Source organism: Primulina huaijiensis, chromosome 11 (genome assembly GCF_012295235.1).
Source record: "Primulina huaijiensis isolate GDHJ02 chromosome 11, ASM1229523v2, whole genome shotgun sequence".
Classification (NCBI taxonomy): Eukaryota; Viridiplantae; Streptophyta; class Magnoliopsida; order Lamiales; family Gesneriaceae; genus Primulina; species Primulina huaijiensis.
In genome coordinates, this window is record NC_133316.1 from 24697350 (window position 1) to 24719596 (window position 22247).

At 34.9% G+C, this 22247-nt stretch overlaps 4 protein-coding genes and 1 long non-coding RNA gene across 5 annotated transcripts; 3 read left to right on the forward strand and 2 right to left on the reverse strand.

Annotated features, from left to right (window-relative positions):
- Positions 1-547: 547 nt before the first annotated feature.
- Positions 548-2946, forward strand: LOC140988977 (protein NRT1/ PTR FAMILY 4.5-like). Its single transcript, XM_073458107.1, has 5 exons — positions 548-830; positions 914-1131; positions 1203-1646; positions 1724-1851; positions 1936-2946. The coding sequence occupies exons 1-5, from the start codon at positions 713-715 to the stop codon at positions 2825-2827; spliced, it is 1800 nt and encodes a 599-aa protein (XP_073314208.1). The 5' UTR covers positions 548-712; the 3' UTR covers positions 2828-2946.
- A 2584-nt stretch (positions 2947-5530) lies between these two features.
- On the reverse strand, positions 5531-8091 carry LOC140988921 (uncharacterized). Its single transcript, XR_012177393.1, has 3 exons — positions 7917-8091; positions 6556-7837; positions 5531-6092 (listed from the first exon to the last, which is right to left on the reverse strand). It is a non-coding gene; the product is annotated as an uncharacterized lncRNA (long non-coding RNA).
- A 790-nt stretch (positions 8092-8881) lies between these two features.
- Positions 8882-10666, forward strand: LOC140987328 (GDSL esterase/lipase At5g45670-like). The gene is made up of 5 exons (XM_073455788.1): positions 8882-9226; positions 9366-9490; positions 9575-9820; positions 9932-10187; positions 10301-10666. The coding sequence occupies exons 1-5, from the start codon at positions 8980-8982 to the stop codon at positions 10522-10524; spliced, it is 1098 nt and encodes a 365-aa protein (XP_073311889.1). The 5' UTR covers positions 8882-8979; the 3' UTR covers positions 10525-10666.
- A 1514-nt stretch (positions 10667-12180) lies between these two features.
- On the reverse strand, positions 12181-13714 carry LOC140987147 (uncharacterized). The gene is made up of 2 exons (XM_073455552.1): positions 13151-13714; positions 12181-12762 (listed from the first exon to the last, which is right to left on the reverse strand). The coding sequence occupies exons 1-2, from the start codon at positions 13613-13615 to the stop codon at positions 12598-12600; spliced, it is 630 nt and encodes a 209-aa protein (XP_073311653.1). The 5' UTR covers positions 13616-13714; the 3' UTR covers positions 12181-12597.
- A 3889-nt stretch (positions 13715-17603) lies between these two features.
- On the forward strand, positions 17604-21627 carry LOC140987470 (subtilisin-like protease SBT5.6). The gene is made up of 9 exons (XM_073455987.1): positions 17604-17817; positions 17887-18079; positions 18189-18371; positions 19158-19269; positions 19348-19909; positions 20001-20095; positions 20192-20537; positions 20645-20858; positions 20963-21627. The coding sequence occupies exons 1-9, from the start codon at positions 17737-17739 to the stop codon at positions 21478-21480; spliced, it is 2304 nt and encodes a 767-aa protein (XP_073312088.1). The 5' UTR covers positions 17604-17736; the 3' UTR covers positions 21481-21627.
- Positions 21628-22247: the final 620 nt, after the last annotated feature.

Sequence of the window (22247 nt, forward strand, 5' to 3'; positions counted from 1 at the left end):
TGCGTTTTTTTTGCCTTTTATTGCAACAGTTGACTTGGGCGACCGAATATACTCTCAAGTAGGCAAAATTCCAGGAATATGTACAAGAATATTCGGAAAAAGGGAACTGTTTCCCGATACAATTTGTCGAGTTTGCCGCTTCCTAATGCATGATGGAAAGATAGAATAACGATAGATTATCGTAATAATTTATTGGATATTGTTTTAGATTAGAGTTGGAATAGTTGATGTTTTCTAGCAGATTATTCATTCCTATGAAGAACATATTATTGTATAAATATTGGTCATTGTTCTATTTGTTGTTATATAACCTCCTATTTTATACATCTAATGAGTGACATTATGTTTGTTAAAAATACGAGCAATCCAAAAGTGTTATACGTACACAAAATAAAATGCTTCGACTTTTGGTATTTATTGTTTTAGATTTTGGCCAACTCAGCTGATATAAAATGCTTCGACCTTTGGTAAAAGTGTTATACGTACACAAAATAATCAACATAGTTTTCATACAATCTCCCTAGAATCATATATATTTATAGCCTCGTTGATTCTTGCCTTTGCAATTCTTGCTACTTGGGATCTTCTGCAAAAAGGGCTACTAAAAAATTCGACTAGCTAATGGTACTCTCTTTACTTCTATTCAATCAAATATTCCTTCACTACAAGTTGTAACTTAGCATTTTTGGTTTCCATATGCATATGATACTACATGTACCCAAAAACTATGCAGGGGAAGACTAAATTTGTTGAAGGGAAGGTGGATTGGAAAGGAAACACTGCTCGAAAAGATAAGCATGGTGGAATGGGTGTCTCATCACTCGTTCTAGGTACCGCCATATCACTTTCAATACAAAAACATACTTTTAGGTCTGTCAGGTACTAATGTTGGTTTTCGTCAACCTTTTTTAAGGGACGTTTGCGTTCGAGCACATGGCTACTTTCGGCTTAGCAGTAAACCTGGTGACATACTATACGGGGGTGATGCACTTTAGCATAGCCGATGCAGCGACTCAACTGACAAACTTGTTGGGAACTAGTTACATTATAACCATCGGTGTGGCCTTTCTAGCAGATACATATATTGGCAGATTCAAAGCGGTTCTTGTAGCAGCTTCTGTCGAGTTTCTGGTTAGTTTTTCATGAATTCAGATGCCTCATTCATTAAAAACTTTGTAGTCACTGAATTTTTCTTAATTTAGGGACTTGGGCTGCTAGCTCTGCAAGCTCATTATCCAAAACTCAAGCCACCTCTCTGCAGCATATATGAGAAAAACTCTCATTGTGTTCAAGTCGGTGGAACCAAAGCTGCGCTCTTGTTTGTTGGTCTTTATTCCGCAGCCGTTGGGTTTGGAGGAATAAAAGCTGCATTGCCATCACATGGTGCTGACCAGTTCGATGATAAGGATCCGAAGGAGGAGGGACAGAGGTCGAGTTTCTTTAACTGGTTGCTATTGGCAAGATGCTTAGGAGGTGCTATTAGTCTCACTGTTTTTGTTTGGATCCAAGATAACAAAGGGTGGGATTGGGGTTTCTTTGCGAGCACGATGGCTATGTTCTGTGGGTTAGTAATCTTCGCTACTGGGTTACCATGGTATCGTATCCATGTAATAAATGGGAGTAGTGCCCTCTCTGCAATAGTACAGGTGAACATAGTAAACGAATAATCTTTGTTTTCTCTTCTTTGGACTAAAATTAATTTCAGTTTTGTTTGCCCGAAAAGGTGTATGTTGCAGCCACCCGGAACAGAAACCTTATACTTCCTGATGACTTCAGTGACTTGTATGAGATCAATAAAGACATGGAAGCAGTGAATCAACCAGAAGTTTTACCGCACACAAATGCTTTCAGGTTCCCTCATTTTCAAAGAATTTAAATATATGACATAAATTGCTTCTTTTATATATCAGATTTTCTGGTGATTTTGTTTGCCAGGTTTCTTGATAAAGCAGCTATCCTGACTCCTTCAACACAAAACTCGGAAAGGCCGAATCCATGGAAACTCTGTCGAGTGACGCAAGTCGAAAATGCAAAAATAATACTAAACATTGTTCCAATCTTTTGCTGCACCACCATCATGACCCTTTGCTTGGCTCAGCTTCAAACCTTCTCCATCCAACAGGGAATAACAATGGACACAAGGATAAAAAAATTTGATATACCACCTGCATCGATATCAGTCCTCCCTGTCTTGTTTCTAATAATCGGCGTTCCACTGTACGATCGAATATTTGTTCCATTTGCACGAAAACTCACTGGCATTCCCACAGGAATAACGTATCTTCAACGAGTTGGAGTCGGGCTCATCCTATCCTCACTGTCAATGGCCGCAGCTGCGATAATGGAGGTAAAGCGCAAACGAGTTGCAAGGGATTACAACATGCTTGACTCAATCCCGTTGCTTCAGCCGCCACTTCCAATCAGCGTTTTCTGGCTATCGTTCCAGTACTTCATATTCGGAGTAGCAGACATGTTTACATACGTTGGGCTCCTCGAATTCTTCTATTCCCAGGCCCCGAAAGATCTCAAATCGTTATCGAGCTGTTTCTTTTGGAGTTCAATGGCGCTTGGGTACTTCCTTAGCACCATAACTGTGAAGATAGTTAACGGTGTTACAAAGAATATCACCAGTAGTGGGGGATGGCTGGCAGGAAATAACATCAACCGTGGCCATTTGAATCTGTTCTATTGGCTGCTTTCTTTCTTGAGCTTGATCAATTTTTGCATCTACCTGTGGGTCTCAAGTAGGTACAAGTACAGGAAAGTGATCCCCGAAAGTGCAAATGAGAGCAGCAGGGTTCATGAGCTGCAGATTGTTCAAGAATAGTGCAGATTTAGAGAAGCGAGATCAAGATTCAGGGGGATAAAATAAAAATGGCTGCAGAAATCACGGGAATTGTTTGGTTAAAGATTCCATTGGGATTAAAGGATTACTTGAGCAATAACTTTTACATATATAACCGGAACTGATTATTGGATAATTTTGATGCTTAATGAATGAAAATTAAGCAAATTAATCAATGTGTCTGAATGAAAAAATTCGAAACGAATAACGAAGCTTAATGAACGAATATTAAGTTCGGTGGTTCTGAATTAAACTCGAAACGAGTTCATCGAATGTTGAAAGAACTTCAAACGAGTAATCGAAAAATTTCAGGTACGGAAACAAAAAAAAAAAAAAAAAAGTTCGATGGACAGTAGCACCGGAGCACCCGCGCGCGCCTACCAGTAGCGTGCGCGCGGCCGCCCCCGTTCTACGCGCTTGCGCGCGCGCCTGCCGAGCGCTGCTGAGAGCGCTCGGCAGCGCGCGCTCTCCTGCCGAGAGTGCTCGGCAGCGTGCACGCGGGCGCGCGCACCAAGATGCGTCCCTTCAGATTTTTCTTGCCTTTTTTCATTCTCTTGGCATTGTTTGATGATTGTGGTCAGTTACAATGGCCAAGGGACAACCCTATGAATGAAATATTATGTGTTTTCACTTGAAAAACATTAAATATTGATTTATTGAAAATCAAAAACAAATACACATGATTTTCCAAGCATTTGCATATTGTTCTTCTTCCTTCTTCAATAAGAGAGAGTTCATTCATTTCCTTGTGATAGAACTTGAATATTTGAGTGATCATTATTCAAGAGTTGTAGTTGTATATTGGGAGAAGATTACCACAAACCTCTAGCACATTGTGAGGGGCAAATTCTTCTTAAAGAGAAAGTGTTCAACACTTGCCTCTACAAAGCCTATATCAATGTTTTCTTCTTGTTTTCCTCTCAAATTTTGAATACCCCAACAACAATGATATTATTGTAAACTAAATAATAAAGATGAGTGCCAGAGTATGTTTTAATGATATTTTCAACATGGATATCTAGTTAGTATATATAATCAATGTCAGTTACAGATTAACGAATCTTACACAAACAAAAAATCTAAGATATGGGAAGTCTTACCAGTATAATTTTCCATAGAAACAAGATAAGAAGAGCTCCAAAGTCCGGTTGGTAGAGCAGACAAATATTTGACTAATAATTAAGAGTTCGATTCTCACTACCAACATCTTCTAGAACAAGTTTGTCACACTTAGCTTGATCAATGGACAATAGTTTGATTATCATTACTAACAACTTCTTGAGCAAGCTTGTCACACATGGCTTATCTAGTCTGATTTATATTGCTAACATAGTTTGCAGTCCATTACATAAGTTCGAGAGTTTTTTCAATACACACCGAAGAGTATGATTTACACGTCATAAAAAAAATAAAAAAGAAGAGAGATTAGATATAGTGTTTCAACAATCCTTTCTAGATGCAAACAAGTTCTTACACAAAAAAATTTAAACCTTAAATTTTATGTTATGGGATGCTATCCAATTACCCCATGTACTTACAAGTATAATCCAAAATTTAGTATTTCCCATATTATCCATATAAATTACAAACATATATAGTATATTTATGTCATTTTAAAATAAAATTAAACTATCCAAACAATAATTACAAACAACCACAAAAAATAATTTTATATAACTTTTCATGAGAACACGTAACAGTATTTAGAAAGATTATAAAAATTTTTAAATAGACGCCTATAGTTTAATATAATACTAAATAATTAAGTTTTCGATGATTATGATGATTTAATTTTTTTAGTACGATAGATGATAACTATGTTTTAATTATATATTTTAAAGATAAAAAACAATAAATCAGCCATGTCATAAAATAATTAGATCTGGCCAAGGGTCGGATCTGATCCTGATCGGTGTTGGCCCGTGTTCAATGAGCCGATTGGTTAGTTCAACGGGTCTAATCCGATGGGTCGTATTATATTTTTTAAAAAATAAAAATAAATATGAAGTGACCGCTGCGTAAACATTGCCTTTGTATTGAAATTATTTTGAGAATTTAATGGTTCGACTTCTTATTTTATAAACTTTCAATCCTTTCTCTTTCACTAAATTTTCAATGTGAAACAATACATAAGTATTAAAAAATAATATTCATTGTCTCAAATCAAAATTTTAATGGAAAAAAAGATATTACAAGTCTATAAAATAAAAAACATCTCTCTTAAATTATCGTCCTTAATTTCACACTTCACATGTCTGTCAAAGCATTTAAAGAAGGAATTTTTTTGAAAAAAATTAATTTTTTTAAAAAAAATTCCTTCTTTAAATGCTTTGACAGACATTAAAAAAAGATCAAACTGGATGGGAAACCAACGGTTAACCAGACTAGAACCATAACCAGCCACGAACATGCCAGGCCAGTCAATGGTCGATAATTTCCAGACCCAACAGGTTCGACCCCGACCGGCTCGTAGCCAAGTCTTAAACCATTTCGACAAATTTCTAGCGTAATTCTTAAAAGTCTTTCCCACTTCATCTCCGATTCTTTGGGTCTCTGAATCCGCCTGGTAGACATCGTACTCATGAACTAGCCGGGGACACCTACAGACCTACACTTGTATTTTCAGTGATCTTCGAAATCTCTTTGTTCGTACTTATGGGTTTTATTTTCGGATTTTGGTTTAGAAAGATATATGAAGGGCTGCAAACTAACTGCTGAATACCTGTCATTTTTTATATTTGAGGTCGAGATAGATTTTTTTGTTAGGTTGCTCGATTTTTATTTTTATTTTTATTTTTTAGAAAAGAATTGGGCTCAGCTCGTCTTAAGTTTTGAAATGAAGCTCAATTAGTTTGGTTCAAACTTAATAATCGTTCCTTCATTAAGCAAATGCTGTAACTTTGGCTCGAATATAACTCGTTGAATTTTAAATGTATTTATAACAAAAACTAATAAATATATTAAAGCTTGATGTATAGCTGAAGTTCAATTCTTTCGAAACGTCTATTGAATTTGAAATCCTGAATGTGCTCATTTATAGTAATAATAAGATTTGCTTAAATCTAAACATGATCTTACTTAAACAGCCTATTGCAGATGCCATACATTATAAGAAACATGACGTGATCGAACTATTGGATAAACATGGTGAAAAACATTTTGTGAGTCTTCTGCTATTCTCTTAATTTGTGCCTAATTGTTTTTATTTAGAAATTTCCAGGACCGGTTCAGTGTCCTTTTTCATTGTCTCTTCTGTTGGGGAATTACACCCAAGCAATGCCGACCACGATGATAATATAATACCCAAAAAATTGCGGAATAAAATAACCAACAAGAACACAAAGATTTACGTGGTTCACCCAATATATGCTACGTCACGGAGCACTGCAACTTTTATAACTGGAAGAACTATTACAACAAGTGTATACACCAATACACTCAATATTTCTCATACTCCCAACCCGAGTATACCGAGAAAATAATTTCTCTAACTCACACAAGAGAATTCTCGTACTCAAGAAAAAAATATACTCTTTTTTCTATGCACTCTCTTTTTATTAAAGCTAAAAAGCTTTTGATTTTGGGATACAATAACAGAATGAATTTAGCTCTATTTATAACTAATTCCCAACGACTTAATTGTAAACATTCGATAGTGGGATATCAATATTCTGAAATTTTATTTACGTGAGCCCCATTTCTCAAATAACATCTTTTATGCTGGAATTTTATTGTTTTATATGTTTTTTCCTTTATATGGCTTCCATGCATATTCTATGAGTGCAAACCCAAAAGGTGTGAGATAAAGGCCACCACCATTGTGATTGGAGTTACATAATCATCTTCCCGTTGTGGGAGAGGCCGGGGTTTAAACCTTTATGTCAGCAAACCCCCTCCACCGTGTTGTAATGAAAAAAAGTGTGAAATAAAAGAGAAATTTAGAGATGAAAACTACTGTTGTCAAAAAATGCATTCAAAACATTCATTTGGATACACAAATTCGTAGGACACACTCGCGAAACTTCTATGAAGCACATAAAAGCAAGATATATGTTCCGTCATGTAAATGGGGCCATTGTACCCAAGAACTTCAATAAAATATGGGAGGGCTCCGATGTTATCCAAGTGGAAGTGTGTGAATAATAATGCATGCGAGTGAACCATTGAAATCACCATAATCTGAATTTAAAGAGAAGTCTGGATATCGTCAGTGGTCAAGGTATCCCAAATGCATGCCACAATCAAACATTATTTGCTTCCTGTTTATGGTCACGACCACACAGCTCTTCCACACTTCTTGTCCCTCGCCTATAACCAATTATTCAGCAAAAAAAATTTAAAAAAAAGCCCAAAAAATGGCAGCAAGAATATGATAAGCAGCCATATCCAAAACTGTAAACAAAGAGTGTAAAAATTTACTTGACCATAATTCAAAACGAAGGGGAGAAGGGACTCTAGTTTTACCTAGATTCAAACATTCAATAGCCGTGATTGGCGTGTTTATGCTGATGAAAAGGTTTGCTAGGACTCGTGAGGGTTTTATATGTTGCTGCCTGCTGGATTGCTCAGGTTTGAAATCTCAGCATATATTGAACAGCTGTTTAAAGTCCCGGCTTGGATATGATATGGGCCATATAATTGGGCTGAAACATCAAGTTCGGTTTACTATCGTGTGGCCTTGAGGTGCTGCAGAAAGAAGTTATGGAGGGTGATTTCAATACGAGGAAAAGCAATGTTGTGCTATCACTTCTTTGCCAACTGATTGGGGTGAAGAAAGTTAACTTTTATGTGGGTGCACCTTTTCAAACACATGATAGGGTCAGATTTTGGATGATCAATTTTGCTGGCTCACAGATATTTCTCTGGTGGAGGATAAATTTTTGTAGCGAAAGCGTCCGACTAGAATTTTCCATTTCCCTTCACCCCATTTCATTTCAGAATGCGGGGACTACAAAATGAGCATCCTGTTCCTGCTAATTGCTGATATAACATCTGCACGAGACACAAAGTTATTATATGTTTATGTAATGGTGTCACGACATGAAATTTCTTCTTAATCTAGAATTGAAACCTAGAATTGCCAAAACGTAATGAATAAGCTTGAGGTACAGGAGAGCTAGCGTTGAAATTTGCCGGTGCCGGTGATGGATACTTCGCATCCTCAGGGACTCACTCGTGAACCTTTTTGAAGTATTCTTTGTCCAACTGCCTCATTTATTGAAACAAAAGAAAAGCTTCAAAGCCTTTATCCTTCCTATATGCAACTATTAGTCAATACAATGAGAGCCTAGTTCCGTTTACTGTATTATTATTACAAATATTATCCGTGATTTTTTGGTGTCTTATAGATTGAAGTAATTTAATCGAGTTGACATTTTATACTCTTGCCATGTGAAGAAGTGATGGGGAATTAATAGCTCACACTTATATATAAACATTAGTAAAAACACAGCACGTTACCACCCACGACTTAGTCCTTGGCATTAAATTGACCAGTCGCTTTGCTACCTAACATACATACTAATAATAAGTTTCTACTAATGTACAAGCATTATTTATCGAATTAATTACAAGTTGTATATTTATTTGAGAGAATAAATTTTAATTCAAATCAATTCAAAGCGTAGCTTAAACCGATAGATACCGGAGTAGGAACAATATTATATAGTATCCTAACGTTCGTAATTTCAATATGCATGCAATTTAAGATGCAAATACATCTTCTTGTTTTGAGAGTCGGTATCATTATTTCATAGTTTCCTTAAAGCATAGTTCAAAATGGATTTCTTTGTAACGTCGTTAATTAGAGTGCATGTAAGATCATAATATTATAAATAATAGGATAGCATAAATATGAAATACTATTTAGTAAAGAATCGACGTTACCATTGACCACCGTTCCGCGTGAAATCAATGCAATGCTTCTTTCCAACCACATTTCTGTCAACTCCAAACCTTTCAAAAAAGTCAAACCCCACTGAAAATCTTGCATGTCCCCCATTCCCAATACTATAAAAGTGCTGCTATGAATCTTCATTCATGCATCCTCAGAAACTTTCTTCTCTTACATTCTTACTTACTACATAATCATTCGTCCATATTACACATATATATATCTCGCAATACATACAAAGATGGGTGGTGGGATTCAGAGATGGATGCTGGTGGTTATCACGTTCGTAGCCGTTTTTGCCGTAAATATGGCTGCGGCGGATCCTCAGGTCCCGTGTTACTTTATATTCGGTGATTCCTTAGTGGACAATGGTAACAACAATAATATTCAGTCACTGGCCAGAGCTAATTATCTGCCATACGGAATTGATTTTCCTGCGGGCCCAACTGGAAGGTTTTCCAATGGTAAAACCACCGTTGATGTCATTGGTAAGCTATTTTTCTCCCTTTTTCATAGTAATTATCAAGAATTTGACGGGATTATTTGATTATGGCACACTTGATCTGTGTGAATTATTTCTGCATATCATTCTTATAATGTTTTATCATCGTTGGACATTTACTACAGCTGAGCTACTAGGCTTTGATGATTACATCCCGCCATACGCCACCGCCCGTGGCCAGCAATTACTCCGGGGAGTAAACTTTGCATCTGCTGCTGCCGGAATCAGACGGGAAACCGGCCAGCAATTGGTATGTCTTTAACACATCGAGGATAAAGGCGCATAATTCACAACAGTAGTACAAATAACCAACGGCAAATTTCTTGTTAAACAGGGTGCCCGAATCGATTTTTCGGGACAAGTAAACAACTACAAGAACACAGTTTCGCAGATTGTGAGCATACTCGGTGACGAAAACACTGCTGCAAATTATCTGAGCAAGTGCATTTTCTCCATTGGAGTAGGCAGTAATGACTACCTTAACAACTATTTCATGCCTAATTATTACTCTACCAGCCGCCAGTACACGCCTCAACAATATGCCGACGTTCTCATTCAACAGTATTCCCAGCAATTAACGGTAATCCTACTAATGCCTCAAATTTGAACTCTCTTAATTTTATTAACTTGAATCTTGTTATTTATTTTTGGATGATTCTTGATCCTAATTTTAATTCTATTTTTTGTGCAGACTTTGTATAACTTTGGAGCTAGGAAGTTTGCTTTGATCGGAATAGGCCAAATCGGGTGCAGCCCAAATGCATTGGCACAAAACAGCCCCGATGGAACCACATGCGTGCAAAGAATCAACAGTGCAAACCAAATATTTAACAATAAACTCAAGGGACTGGTTGGTAACCTTAACCAGAATACAAGGGATGCTAGGTTTATCTACATCGACGCCTACGGAATTTTTCAAGATTTGATTAGCAGTCCTGCATCATTCGGTAAGAATATCATAATTTGCAATCCTGCAACATTGTGTACCAATCGTATGCGTGCATGTCCAAATGTAGCACATCATGATCAGAGGCTAATATACTCTGTTTTCCCATCTCAGGGTTTAGGGTGACGAATGCTGGATGCTGCGGTGTGGGGAGGAACAATGGACAAATAACATGTCTCCCGTTTCAACCCGCATGCCGAAACCGAAACGAGTATCTGTTCTGGGACGCATTTCATCCAACGGAAGCCGCAAATATTGTCGTCGGTAGGCGATCATATCGTGCTGCTAAGGCATCCGATGCATATCCCTACGACATCAGTCGCTTAGCTCAATCCTAGAAATAACCAAAGTTTGATCATTAGTACGATTATTACATGTGATTTTGATGTTGTGTTTTGTTCTGCAACTGTTTTCGTATGTTTTGAGGAATTTATGAATGTAGTGGCGAATATGTCATTTACCATAGTTAACAAGAATCAATGGAGATGGTCAATTGTTATTATTCTGGAATTATAATTAAATGGGAGGCATGCAGTTCACATCAAACAGTTTAATTCTATTAATTTAATTATTTAGCCATTATTTGCTGCTCACGTATTCAGTATGTATCTAGGTATGCCATATATACATAACTTGTCATTTCCTTTTTTAAAAAAATAGTTGATAGTATTATTTTACAAATTTCCCCACCTTGAATAATGGTAAATTGCATGGAAAATTATTTGAAATCGATAATGGAATAAAAATACTTCATTTCATGGACTTTATTAAAAAAAAAATAAGTTAAAATTTTAGTTTAGTTATACAAAGTTCAACGTAAATCAAACTAAAATATGAGACATAACTCATCTTCTCTATTTAATACACTTTAATAGAGGAATTTTAAAAAATAATTAATTAATTACATTTTACTTAATTAATTACAATTATAATAATTTTAATTTATAAAAATATTTTATGTTTGAATATATGCTTTGTTTATAGGCAAATACATCATAAAATTCAAAATAATACCTTTTCCATTGAAATTATAGACAATATGATAAAATCTCAAGTAAACCAAGAAAAAAATCAAAAAATATTAAATCATGAATTTAGGTCGGAATACAATCAAAGTTCAGGAGCACCTCCTAGTTTACATATATTAAAAAGGACAATTATTCCCATTTGTTGTTTAATAACCATTTACTGAACAATTTACTCAAAATATCACCAGAAAATGGGATTTAGACACAACTAATGTTTTTTTTTAAATAAAAATAAAAAAAAAATCGAGCACTCAGAACATGTAAAGGCGGAATAGTTTGGAAATGGCCGACAACATTATTATATCACAATACAATTACAGTTTCATTAAAACACCAGAGTAAGTCAGGTGTAGGATTATCCATCACCTTTCATTTTCAGCTGCTTTCGAAAAAATACCATACCAAAAAAGAAACGAAACAAAAGAAGAATATATATATCACATCAGCAATGTAATGAAAAATAAGGTAGCCGAAAGTCTAAATGCTTCCATCAGATCGAGAGGAATGATCAAAGCTATTATCCTCTTCTGAAAGCATTTCAATGGTCCAACCTGTAAAGATAATAATATCAATGCATTAGGCTGGCATGAAGACGACCATGGCTTCTAGTAGTAAGAAAAGGATTATAGAAACCTTCCATCGCCTTCTGTAACCCAAGTTGTTATATACGGCCTCCATTGGGGGAAAATTTGCTTCTGGATTCTCATTCCAACAATCCTCAATCAACCTGCAGGAAATTCATCTGGCCATGTACAAATATTTCTCTTAATTGTCGTGTTAATTGTTAGAGAAAATCTTAGGAAGACTAAATATCGACGTCACAAGGGACATAATAAATATCTATCATGATTCATGAAGATATGCGCAAAACAAATGAAAAGAAGATGTCATTCAATACCTTCATCCTTGAAAGAAGTAAATACTCCATAAAATAAAATTGTGCACCGAAAGCACTCACTCCAAGGGGGAAAAAGAAACAAACTTTGAATAGAGTAATTTCAGTTAGAACAAAGAAATTTCATGTACAATCATCGTGACACCATTCACATAAACATAATAAGGTTATGTCCCGTGCAGATGTTACATCAGCAATATAGCTCAAGAACTTAGCAGGAACAGGGTACTCATCCTGTAGTCCCCGAGGCAATGGGGTGAAGGGAAATGGAAAATTCTAGTGCTAAATAAATTTATTTCCACCAGAGAAACATCTACGAGGCGACAAAATTGATGGTCCAAAATGTGAACTCATCACGTGTTTGAAAAGGCGCGCCCTCCACGTATGAGTTAACTTTCATCACCACAATCAGTTGGCAAAGAAGTAATAACACAAAACTGCTTTTCCTCGTATTGATTAATTCTTCTCCACGCAATAAAATGTCTAGCTCACAGCTCAGTCTTCGTTGAGGCATAAGCATATTGACTAACAATGTCCTTGAAAACTTGAATCAAACCCTGGAGGTCATTAGCACCCAATTCAAGGCAGTCCTTTAGCAAATCACCCTCCAAAACTTCATTCTGCAGCGCCTCCAACAATTCACGTGTCGACCCCTGTCATTTCACCAGCATTACACCATTAACCAACGATTATCACCATAGAAAAGTTTTTAAAACCAAAACCAAGAGGTAAAAACATGGCCAAATAACCAGAAATTAACCAACAAATTGTGATATATGAAAATGAAAATAAAGGTAAATAGGCATTGTGAACTACAGACCATACATCAGTTTTGAAAATATATTCGCGTAAGCATATACATGACAGGAAATATACGGAACAAGATTTTTTAAGTGCCCGTCCACGATAGATTTCATTTTACAAAAGTCCCAAATGCAATTGCACGGCCGACAAAACAAAAGCCCCAAATAGTTAATTTAAACATTAAAAAAATACTGAAATTGGTAAGAGTAAAGGAACAAGTAAAGCAGAAAGACATACGGATTGACCAAAAACTTTCAGCAGTCGTGCGAAGAGCGACTTAGAAACCCGTAGGACATTCCCGTAATTTCGACCTATCCAGGCCACCCTCCCCGCGTCCGAGTTGATGCGATTAAAGTCGCCTACAGCCGCTAACAACTCCTTCAGATCCGGCAGAACGGCGGCTAGGGTTCCAAATGACATTGTATCACTCCAAGCGAAATTCTTTAGAAAATCCCATCCCACATTGAAAACAAGCTTGTAGAATCCAAGGCCCATCCCACGCTCGATTATCCGAGCCAGATTCCTGGCCCGCGCCGCGCCAAGAACGTCTCCGCGAGCATCTCTGAGGGTAGCTACGCGGGAAGCGAGGGAATGGGAGAGGGATACGAGGATGCGGTAATTGGAGAAGAATAAGGAATGAGACTGCGTACTAGACAACAGAAGCAGAGAAGTTAACAGAATAAGCGGCGGAGAAGCCGCCATCACGGTTGTATAAATATCTCGGGCAGTAATTAACCCACCTTCGGAAATATTAAATATATACCCCTTTGATAGGGTTCCTCGATCGTATTTCAGCCAAAGAAATTGCAGATGTTGGGAGAATAATTTATTTTGTCAATTATGTTTTATGTAATTAACACACATCAAATCATATTTGTAACAGAATAAATTTAATATATTTTGGATAATATGCAATGATAGTAACAGAGTTTGTTCGAAAAATCTTAAATTTTATATAACCATGATTTTATCAAGTATGCTAAGAGAAGATGGTTGAGAAAAACGTTTTTAAATATACAATATTTTATTTTAGAGAACAAAAAATTATTTTTGAAAAATAAAAATAAACTAGACTTTTTAGCTCGCTATGGGCCCGAGCCTAGTTCCTCCCCATTTCTAACCATGTATGCTTTTATTCCGGTGTCCCTTCTTTCCCGAAATTAGGATTATGGAGTAAGCCAGTAAGGGGATAAACAAGTAGATACATTTTTATATGATTTAATTTATCCATCACAACTTAGGATAAGTTGGGGGTGGCGTTTTTTTGTTTGTTTGTTTGTTTGTTTTCGGGTATTGAACCAGGAATTACTCGTCAAATATTCAGACTTTCATCAAGGTAAATTTAATTCTGATTTTAACTGCCAATTTTCCAAATTAATTGAGTAACATTTTGATTTTACATCTGTATTTGTAAATGCATGTGTTTTGTACGTACGAAATAGGTGTGCATCATTATAAAAGTTCAATAAAAACTCTAAAACTTGAATTATGTAGGGACGTGACATAATAGGAAATCAGGCATTCTAATCTCTATCATAAAATACATTATTAAACAAAAAGCTCTCAATTTCAAATCAAATATATAAAACAAAATAAAAACAAAAACTTAATAATCGTGTTTTATCTATACATCGCTAGTTTCGATTTTCTATAATTATTATGTATTACCTATAAATTACCTACTCGTTAACAAAATGCGAAGGCCAAAGGTGTGAATGTGCTTTGAACTGCAAGATGCATCAAATAACAAAGGGAATCACGTCTTGGACTACGGAATATGTTTTTCAAGTATAGTAATGGCGAAAATAAATAAAGCCTAGAGATAAAACTGTATTTTTAATTCTATATATATTTTTCTGTTTACGTTTTTGGTATTCTATATTATCAAATTTCAATCATATTCTTGTATATTTTATTTTTTTGGCAATTTAATCATTTTTCATTAGGAGTCTTTGTGTAACAACGCACATGTCGGCAAAATGTACGCCTATCAAGACACTAACCACAAAATATATATACTGATATAATTAATTTCTTAAAAATGCCAGTTGAGTAATCGTGTATAATTTACATTTTACATTCATCAAGAAGGAACAATTTAGGAAAAACTTATGCGTCCTATCGGTAAGTGGGATGCTTCTATCCATTACTTTTTAAAAAATAAAATTGTTAGGGGCATTATTTTCTATTTAATAGTGTATATGTATTATTATATATGAAAGCATAGTTTGATACACATGATATGATAAACATGTGATATATAATATTGGCAAAAACTTGTGTGAGACGGTCTCACGGGACGTATTTGTGAGACGGATCTCTTATTTGGGTCATCCATGAAAAAGTATTACTTTTTATGCTAAGAGTATTATTTTTTATTGTGAATATGGGTAGGATTGACCCGTCTCACAGATTAAGATCCGTGAGACAGTCTCACATGAGACCAACTCAATAATATAAGGATAAGTTAAGGATATGTAAGATGTATGATATTATATTTAATGTTTGGTATGATTTTAATAAGAGTGATTAAATTTTTATATTAGATTGTAATGATAAAATTAACCTTATCATAATAAATTTTATAATTTTAAAGTTGTTGCTTAAGTTCATATTTCTTATCTGTTTATGCGCCGACAGTGCTTGCATGATTTATTTATTTTTACCTAATTTTATATATTATATAATATGATAATTGAGCCCTTGATTTTGTGAGTCAAGTCAAATATCAATTTTTAAGATTAATCGAGTGATACTAATAATTTTATTGAGATTTATAAAAATCATTTATATAATTATCTCGAGTTCATTTATATAATTATCATATTATATAATATATAAAAATAAAATAAAAATATTTGTTTGATGGGGAGGTGAAACGAGAGAACGATATGGTTTAAGATTTTTATATATTGAGGACAATTAAGTCATTTTTGGTGTTTTTTATCATTAGATTAAAATTATCACATGTCATAAAAGAGATACATTATCCTTGTATAAAACTATTTATCACAAGCCAATGATATTATCATGTGCTTTCTAAAAAGGTACCAAACGTGGGATAAGGAGGATTATTTATCAATTCCTCTCTTATCTCGTATATCAAACTATACCCAAGTGTATATAGATAAACTCGATCTTTCTTGGCATGACTTTTTAATTTGATAAGATACTCATTAAACAATAATAATAAAAAGTTCTTTCATTTAAATAAATAATATTATTTATTATTAAGATCAGTTCCCACTAAAAAAATTCACTATGGCAACCGTATACCATATGAACAATACCACGAGGAAGTTATATTTTTAAATAAAGAACAATTATAATTTTTTTCATATATATATATATATCTCCACTTCAACAATGGATCAAAATTGCTAGAAAAGCAAAAATAACTTACTAAAATTACAATGTGACAATATAGAATTATGTAGCTTAAATTCGTTCACAAAATTAGATGTTTATTTACAGTACTTTCACAGTTTAAAAGTAACCGATTATTAATTTTTTTGAACCATTATTCAGATTTATATTAGTTCAAACGTGCTAATTGTTTTTTACAAGAAAACAGTTCGAACAATTAATGTTTCAAAGGTCGACTTAGAGAGGCGAGACTTTGTAAATAATGACATTCTTTGTAGCCTACAACGTAAGTTTTAGACTAATCAAAGGCATGGTAATGATGCACAAATGGCAATGGGCATGAAAAATGCATGCAATTGGTGTTTGAGAATATTATTTCTGGGAAAAAAAAACTACTTCACTTTCAGTCAATTAAATATATGGAAACATACAGTCAATATTAAAAGTATTTATTATTAAAAAAACGCATAATCGTATTTGTATATCATTGTTGACTAAGAAAGGAAAGACATTTTAATAAATGATATTAGTATTCATTTTCACTATTAATTAAAATTTAGGCTAAGTCTTGGTCTACAAATTAAATTCATTAAATGAAAAAATTCCGCTATTCTATTTTTGTTAAATATAACAATATGCATATTTTGATGTCTGTTTCGACATCAGATCGGTTGATTAACTAGTGAAAGTCATAAATAGTGAATTTTCATTTAAAAAAATGTTTTTAAAAATAGGGTTTTAGACGCATAAATTTCTTTCTTTCTTACTTACCAATTTTTTAAGTAAATAAGCGGAAGTTTAAATTCCTAAATGATTTAATTTCATTGGACAAGAAAGTCAAAGATAAAAAAATTCGTATAAAATACTGTATCTTATGGTTGACAATATATTTGATCACTTGATCAATATACTTATTAAATATCAATATGTTTTTATAAATAAATGATAGTGCTTTCCCTTCATATATATATTTATTTCTAAATTAAGCTATATATTTTATTCTCTCAATAGTTTCTTATAAAACTCAATTTCAGATCCAATTATATTTATGGAAATCACATTTTAGTCTCAAAACTTTCGTTCATAAACCCTTGTTTTCTTGTAATAATTATAGTATTTCAACACTATTTATTGAAATCATATTGTGTAATAAAAAATATTGACAAATACGCGGAAAGAATTAAAATTTAAAATACTCGAAAAATTGNTGCTTCAGAAGAAATGGTCTTCATTCTTAATCTTCGTCTCCCACTTGCTAATATAATCAAGCCTAAATAATTTAAAATATTGGCACCATCATTAATATTGAAACATGACCCACAAAATTAACCGGGGGAGAGATCATCTGCCACTACTGCTTCTATATAAACTTCAAGAGGTCGATGATGATCAGTACGAACAAATCAGCATTATTAAGGACGTACGAGAATATACAGTATAATTTATAGAAGTTTGGGATGAAAACGAATAATTATCTGTTCGTTCTTTTCTCCGTTTTAGTTTTGCATGTCTCATGCATTTCCTGTGCTGAACGACAGGTTTTTATAATTTATCTAACTTTCTTTTTTGAGTTTTATTTAATATTCTCATAGATTTCCAATTTCCAGGTCTATATAGTGTACCTTGGAGAGCATAGCGGCACCAAAACTTTTCAAGAAATCGAAGACATTCATCATTCGTACTTGCACGCCGTAAAGGGTTCGAAAGAAGAAGCGAAAAAATGTATAATTTACAGCTACAAGAACGTTATAAATGGTTTCTCAGCCTTGCTATCTCCGGAAGAAGGCGGCATGTTATCGGGTCGGTTCGTAATAGCTTAATTTCATTTCTATATTTCTAATATAATGATGCTGACNATATATACACTCATTTGTGGTGTGGCTGGGGTTTGTTTTTGGTACTTGAGCAGATATGGATGGGGTAATTTCGGTGTTTCGTAGTCACCCCAGAAATAATAGGCTTCACACGACAAGATCATGGGATTTCATTAACTTGCTCGAAGCAAATTGGGATCCTACACGAGTCAATGGAGAACAATTTCTAAGTAGAGCTGGTTATGGAAAGGATGTCATTGTTGGGGTACTGGATAGCGGTAAAATTCGACATATATATTCCCTCAATTGTTGTAGTAATTTCGTACTGTATAGATGCAGTTTCGTATGTTATGCGCGCCTAAAATCTGGGGAAAATTGTATTTTTTAATAATAAAAAAACAATTATGTTTGTCCCACGTAAGTCCTGTATATCGTTAGAATTCAGTTTTAATCCACTACCTTTAATTATTTTGACAATTTTAGTCAATTTTTCAGGAGGATGAAAAATATTAAAATTATCAAAAATTGTAAGCTACAAGACTAATATTTAAATTTGATAGCATAGATAACTAAAATCACAAAGTAGCAACTATATACGACTAAAATAGCAAAATGAAAAACATATAAGAAAAAAATACCTTTTTTTCCAAGAATTTGTTGGTGTTTAATATTGTATCTACGTGTCAATTATTTAAAAGCAAAAAAGAAATTAATTGATCGAAGTTGTAAAGTCAATGGAAAAAATAAAATTTGGCAAAAAATATTGTTTTTCAACTTATTTGTTTAATTTTGAGCTTTTTGATCGATTAAATATTTAAAGTTTGGTTTTGATATATTAATTTTTGGTTTTCGACTATTTTAATCTAATTACAAATTTGTCAACAAAAAATAATTTTCCCTAAAATTTATTGGAAAATTTAACATGAAATAATTTTATTTTAGCCTGTGTAGTTAAAAATATTTAAATTTGAACTAAATTTGGAAAGGATGAATCGCTTCGAAAAGGACACCGCACTACTATAAAATAAATGTAAAAAAGAATATTTGTGTATGTGACATTGTAGGCGTATGGCCGGAGTCGGCTAGTTTCAGCGACGAAGGAATGGATCCTGTTCCAGCAACCTGGAATGGGACTTGTGAGGAGGGTGTTGCCTTCAATTCATCTACTTGTAATAGGTGATAAAATAAAGCCAAACGAATTTCTTCGTAATTTTTCTCATGTGAAATGTACCTAATGATAATTGTTTCAAGCAGAAAATTAATCGGAGCTCGCTACTACTTGAAGGGTTACGAGGCAATATATGGTTCCCTGGACCCGACAACAGACTTACAATCACCCAGGGACATATATGGCCACGGAACTCATACAGCATCGACCATAGGTGGACGTAGAGTGGACAATGCCGCCGCAATCGGTGGGGTTGGCAACGGAACTGCTTCCGGGGGAGCCCCACTAGTGCGCTTGGCCGTCTATAAAGTCTGTTGGCTGGTCTCCCACCAAATCCCCGCAGAGGGCAACACCTGCCTAGACGATGACATTCTAGCTGCGTTCGACGACGCAATCGCGGATGGGGTACAAGTGATCAGTGCGTCCCTTGGTAGGTCCAGAGCCGTGCCATACTATGAAGATGGCATTGCTATAGGAGCATTACATGCGGCGAAACGGGACATTGTGGTAGTTTGCAGCGCTGGAAACAATGGTCCTGCTGCGTCTACAGTGACGAATGTAGCGCCATGGATCATCACCGTTGGGGCGAGTAGCATCGATCGAGTCTTTTCCTCGCCTGTCGTGCTTGGAAACAATGTGGTTTTGGAGGTAGTAATTGACTACAAGCTATAATGAAAGCGTTTGTACGGTTATTTTTGCATTGGATTTGATCCATACACAAAACTCCTTATTACATCAGGGGCAATCAATTACTCCATTTCAAAAGGGGACCTATCCACTCGTTTATGCAGGAGACGTCGAGATTCCAGGCTCAACAACCAATACAACCACCGGGTTTGGACTTCGGACTGATCACTCTTCCCTTCAGCACTCNTATATATTCAACTAAAAATTTATGCGTTGTAAAAAATTTTGTCTATGGTTGCACAGACTTTGCGGTAATGGTACACTTTCGCCATCGCTTGTACACGGAAAAGCAGTTTTTTGTTGGAGCGGAGATACTTTAGAAGCATTAGAAGTTCAGAGGGCGGGTGGCATAGCAACCGTCCTTGGAAATTTTTACGATGGAATAGGAGTCGTGGGCAGACCTTATTTAATTCCAGGAACCGTAATCCTTTCAAATGAAACTTATGGGCTTTTCAATTACACCGAGACTGATCAAGCGCCATCTGCAACGTTGATTCCAACCAGGACTTTAATCGGCACTGTACCAGCACCATTCATGGCCCCTTTCAGTTCTAGAGGCCCTAACTTGATCGAACCCAATATCCTTAAGGTGCTAAAACATTCTTCTAAAAAAAATAACATATGCATTCTAATTAACGACTCTGTAATACATTCTGCTGATCGTATTTTTCTTTACTGGATTGTGCTATATTGCAGCCTGATATTACAGCTCCAGGACTGAATATATTGGCAGCTTGGACCGAAGCAGCTTCTCCTCTAAACGTGCCTTCTGATAATCGAGTAGTTAAGTTCCAAATAGATTCTGGAACATCCATGTCTTGCCCTCATGTTTCAGCAGCTGCTGCACTTCTTAAAGCCATACATCCTGATTGGAGCAGTGCTGCAATAAGATCCGCGCTCATGACAACTGGTAATGAATCAAGAATCTCAACACTAGGTTAAAACATTTCACGAAAATTTCTACATATATACTAACATGACGCTTTTGCTTCCCACTTCTTCGACTTTTTGCAGCAAAACTAACCAACAACGCAGGCAACCAAATAACAGATCCACTTGGAAATCCAGCGACTCCATTCGACTATGGGGCAGGCCACATCCAGCCATCAAAAGCTGCAGATCCTGGACTTGTCTACGATGCTTCCTACACCGATTATCTCCTCTTCCTCTGCAACAATAGAAGCAACATATTCGATCCATCTTTCACCTGTCCCGATGATGTACCTTCTCCAAGCAATTTAAACTACCCATCACTATCGATAAACGGTCTGACCGGATCTTTATCTGTCACCAGAAGTGTCACAAATGTAGGCATGAAAAACTCTTTGTATTCGGTGACACTGGACCCCCCTCCAGGTTACGAGGTTGAAATCAGCCCACAAACTCTAAAATTCAGTAGCCTTGGTGAAAAGCAGACCTTCACTATCAAGGTCACGGCGGGAACCAACGCCACCGAGTTTATCTATTCATACGGTTGGTACAGTTGGAGTGACGGGATTCATCTGGTGACAAGTCCTATATTAATGGTGTGAGTGTCGACTCTGGCATGAATACTACGATGATATCTGCAAGAAAATAAGATACTATATCATGTGATGATGAACTATTTTAATGGTCCGATTGGAAACGGTTAATAATGCGAAATAGCATTGAATAAAGGGTAACATGTTTGCTTGGTTTTTTTTTTTTTTTTTTTTTTTTTTTTTCCATTTTCAATAAATACTATAAATAAAGATATGAAAAATAATATTACAATTTTGTATTCAATTGACGTTGGATAAATAATAATACGTAAAATGCAATAAAATATTTGGTGGAATATAATTCAATCTCATCCAAACATAACCTAAATATTACTTTTTATGACGTAGTGCACCAACAAAATATAAACATATATCATGGAACTTAATTCATGAGACCGATCATCCAAATTTTGGTTGGTTTTCAAAAGAGAACTCGAGAGGAAAGATGATTAATACCGATCAAGATACTTAGAATTTTAAAAACTTAATTTCCTGACAACATACAAAATTTTAAAAATAAAAAAAGACCAAAATGTTAAGTGAAATTTTGATTCAAAATAAAAAAACGTAGAGAAATGTACAATCTCGTATTTAATTTTAGAGTAGGTATCATTTACAACGATATCACTGATATAAAAACGTAAGATGGGTCGACTCGATCTATTTTTTATTCAAATAAGCACATATTATACAATATTTTTTATTTTATAACATAGCAGACAAAATATATATTTTTGACATAAAAAGTAACACTTCTCACTCAAATCAACATATAT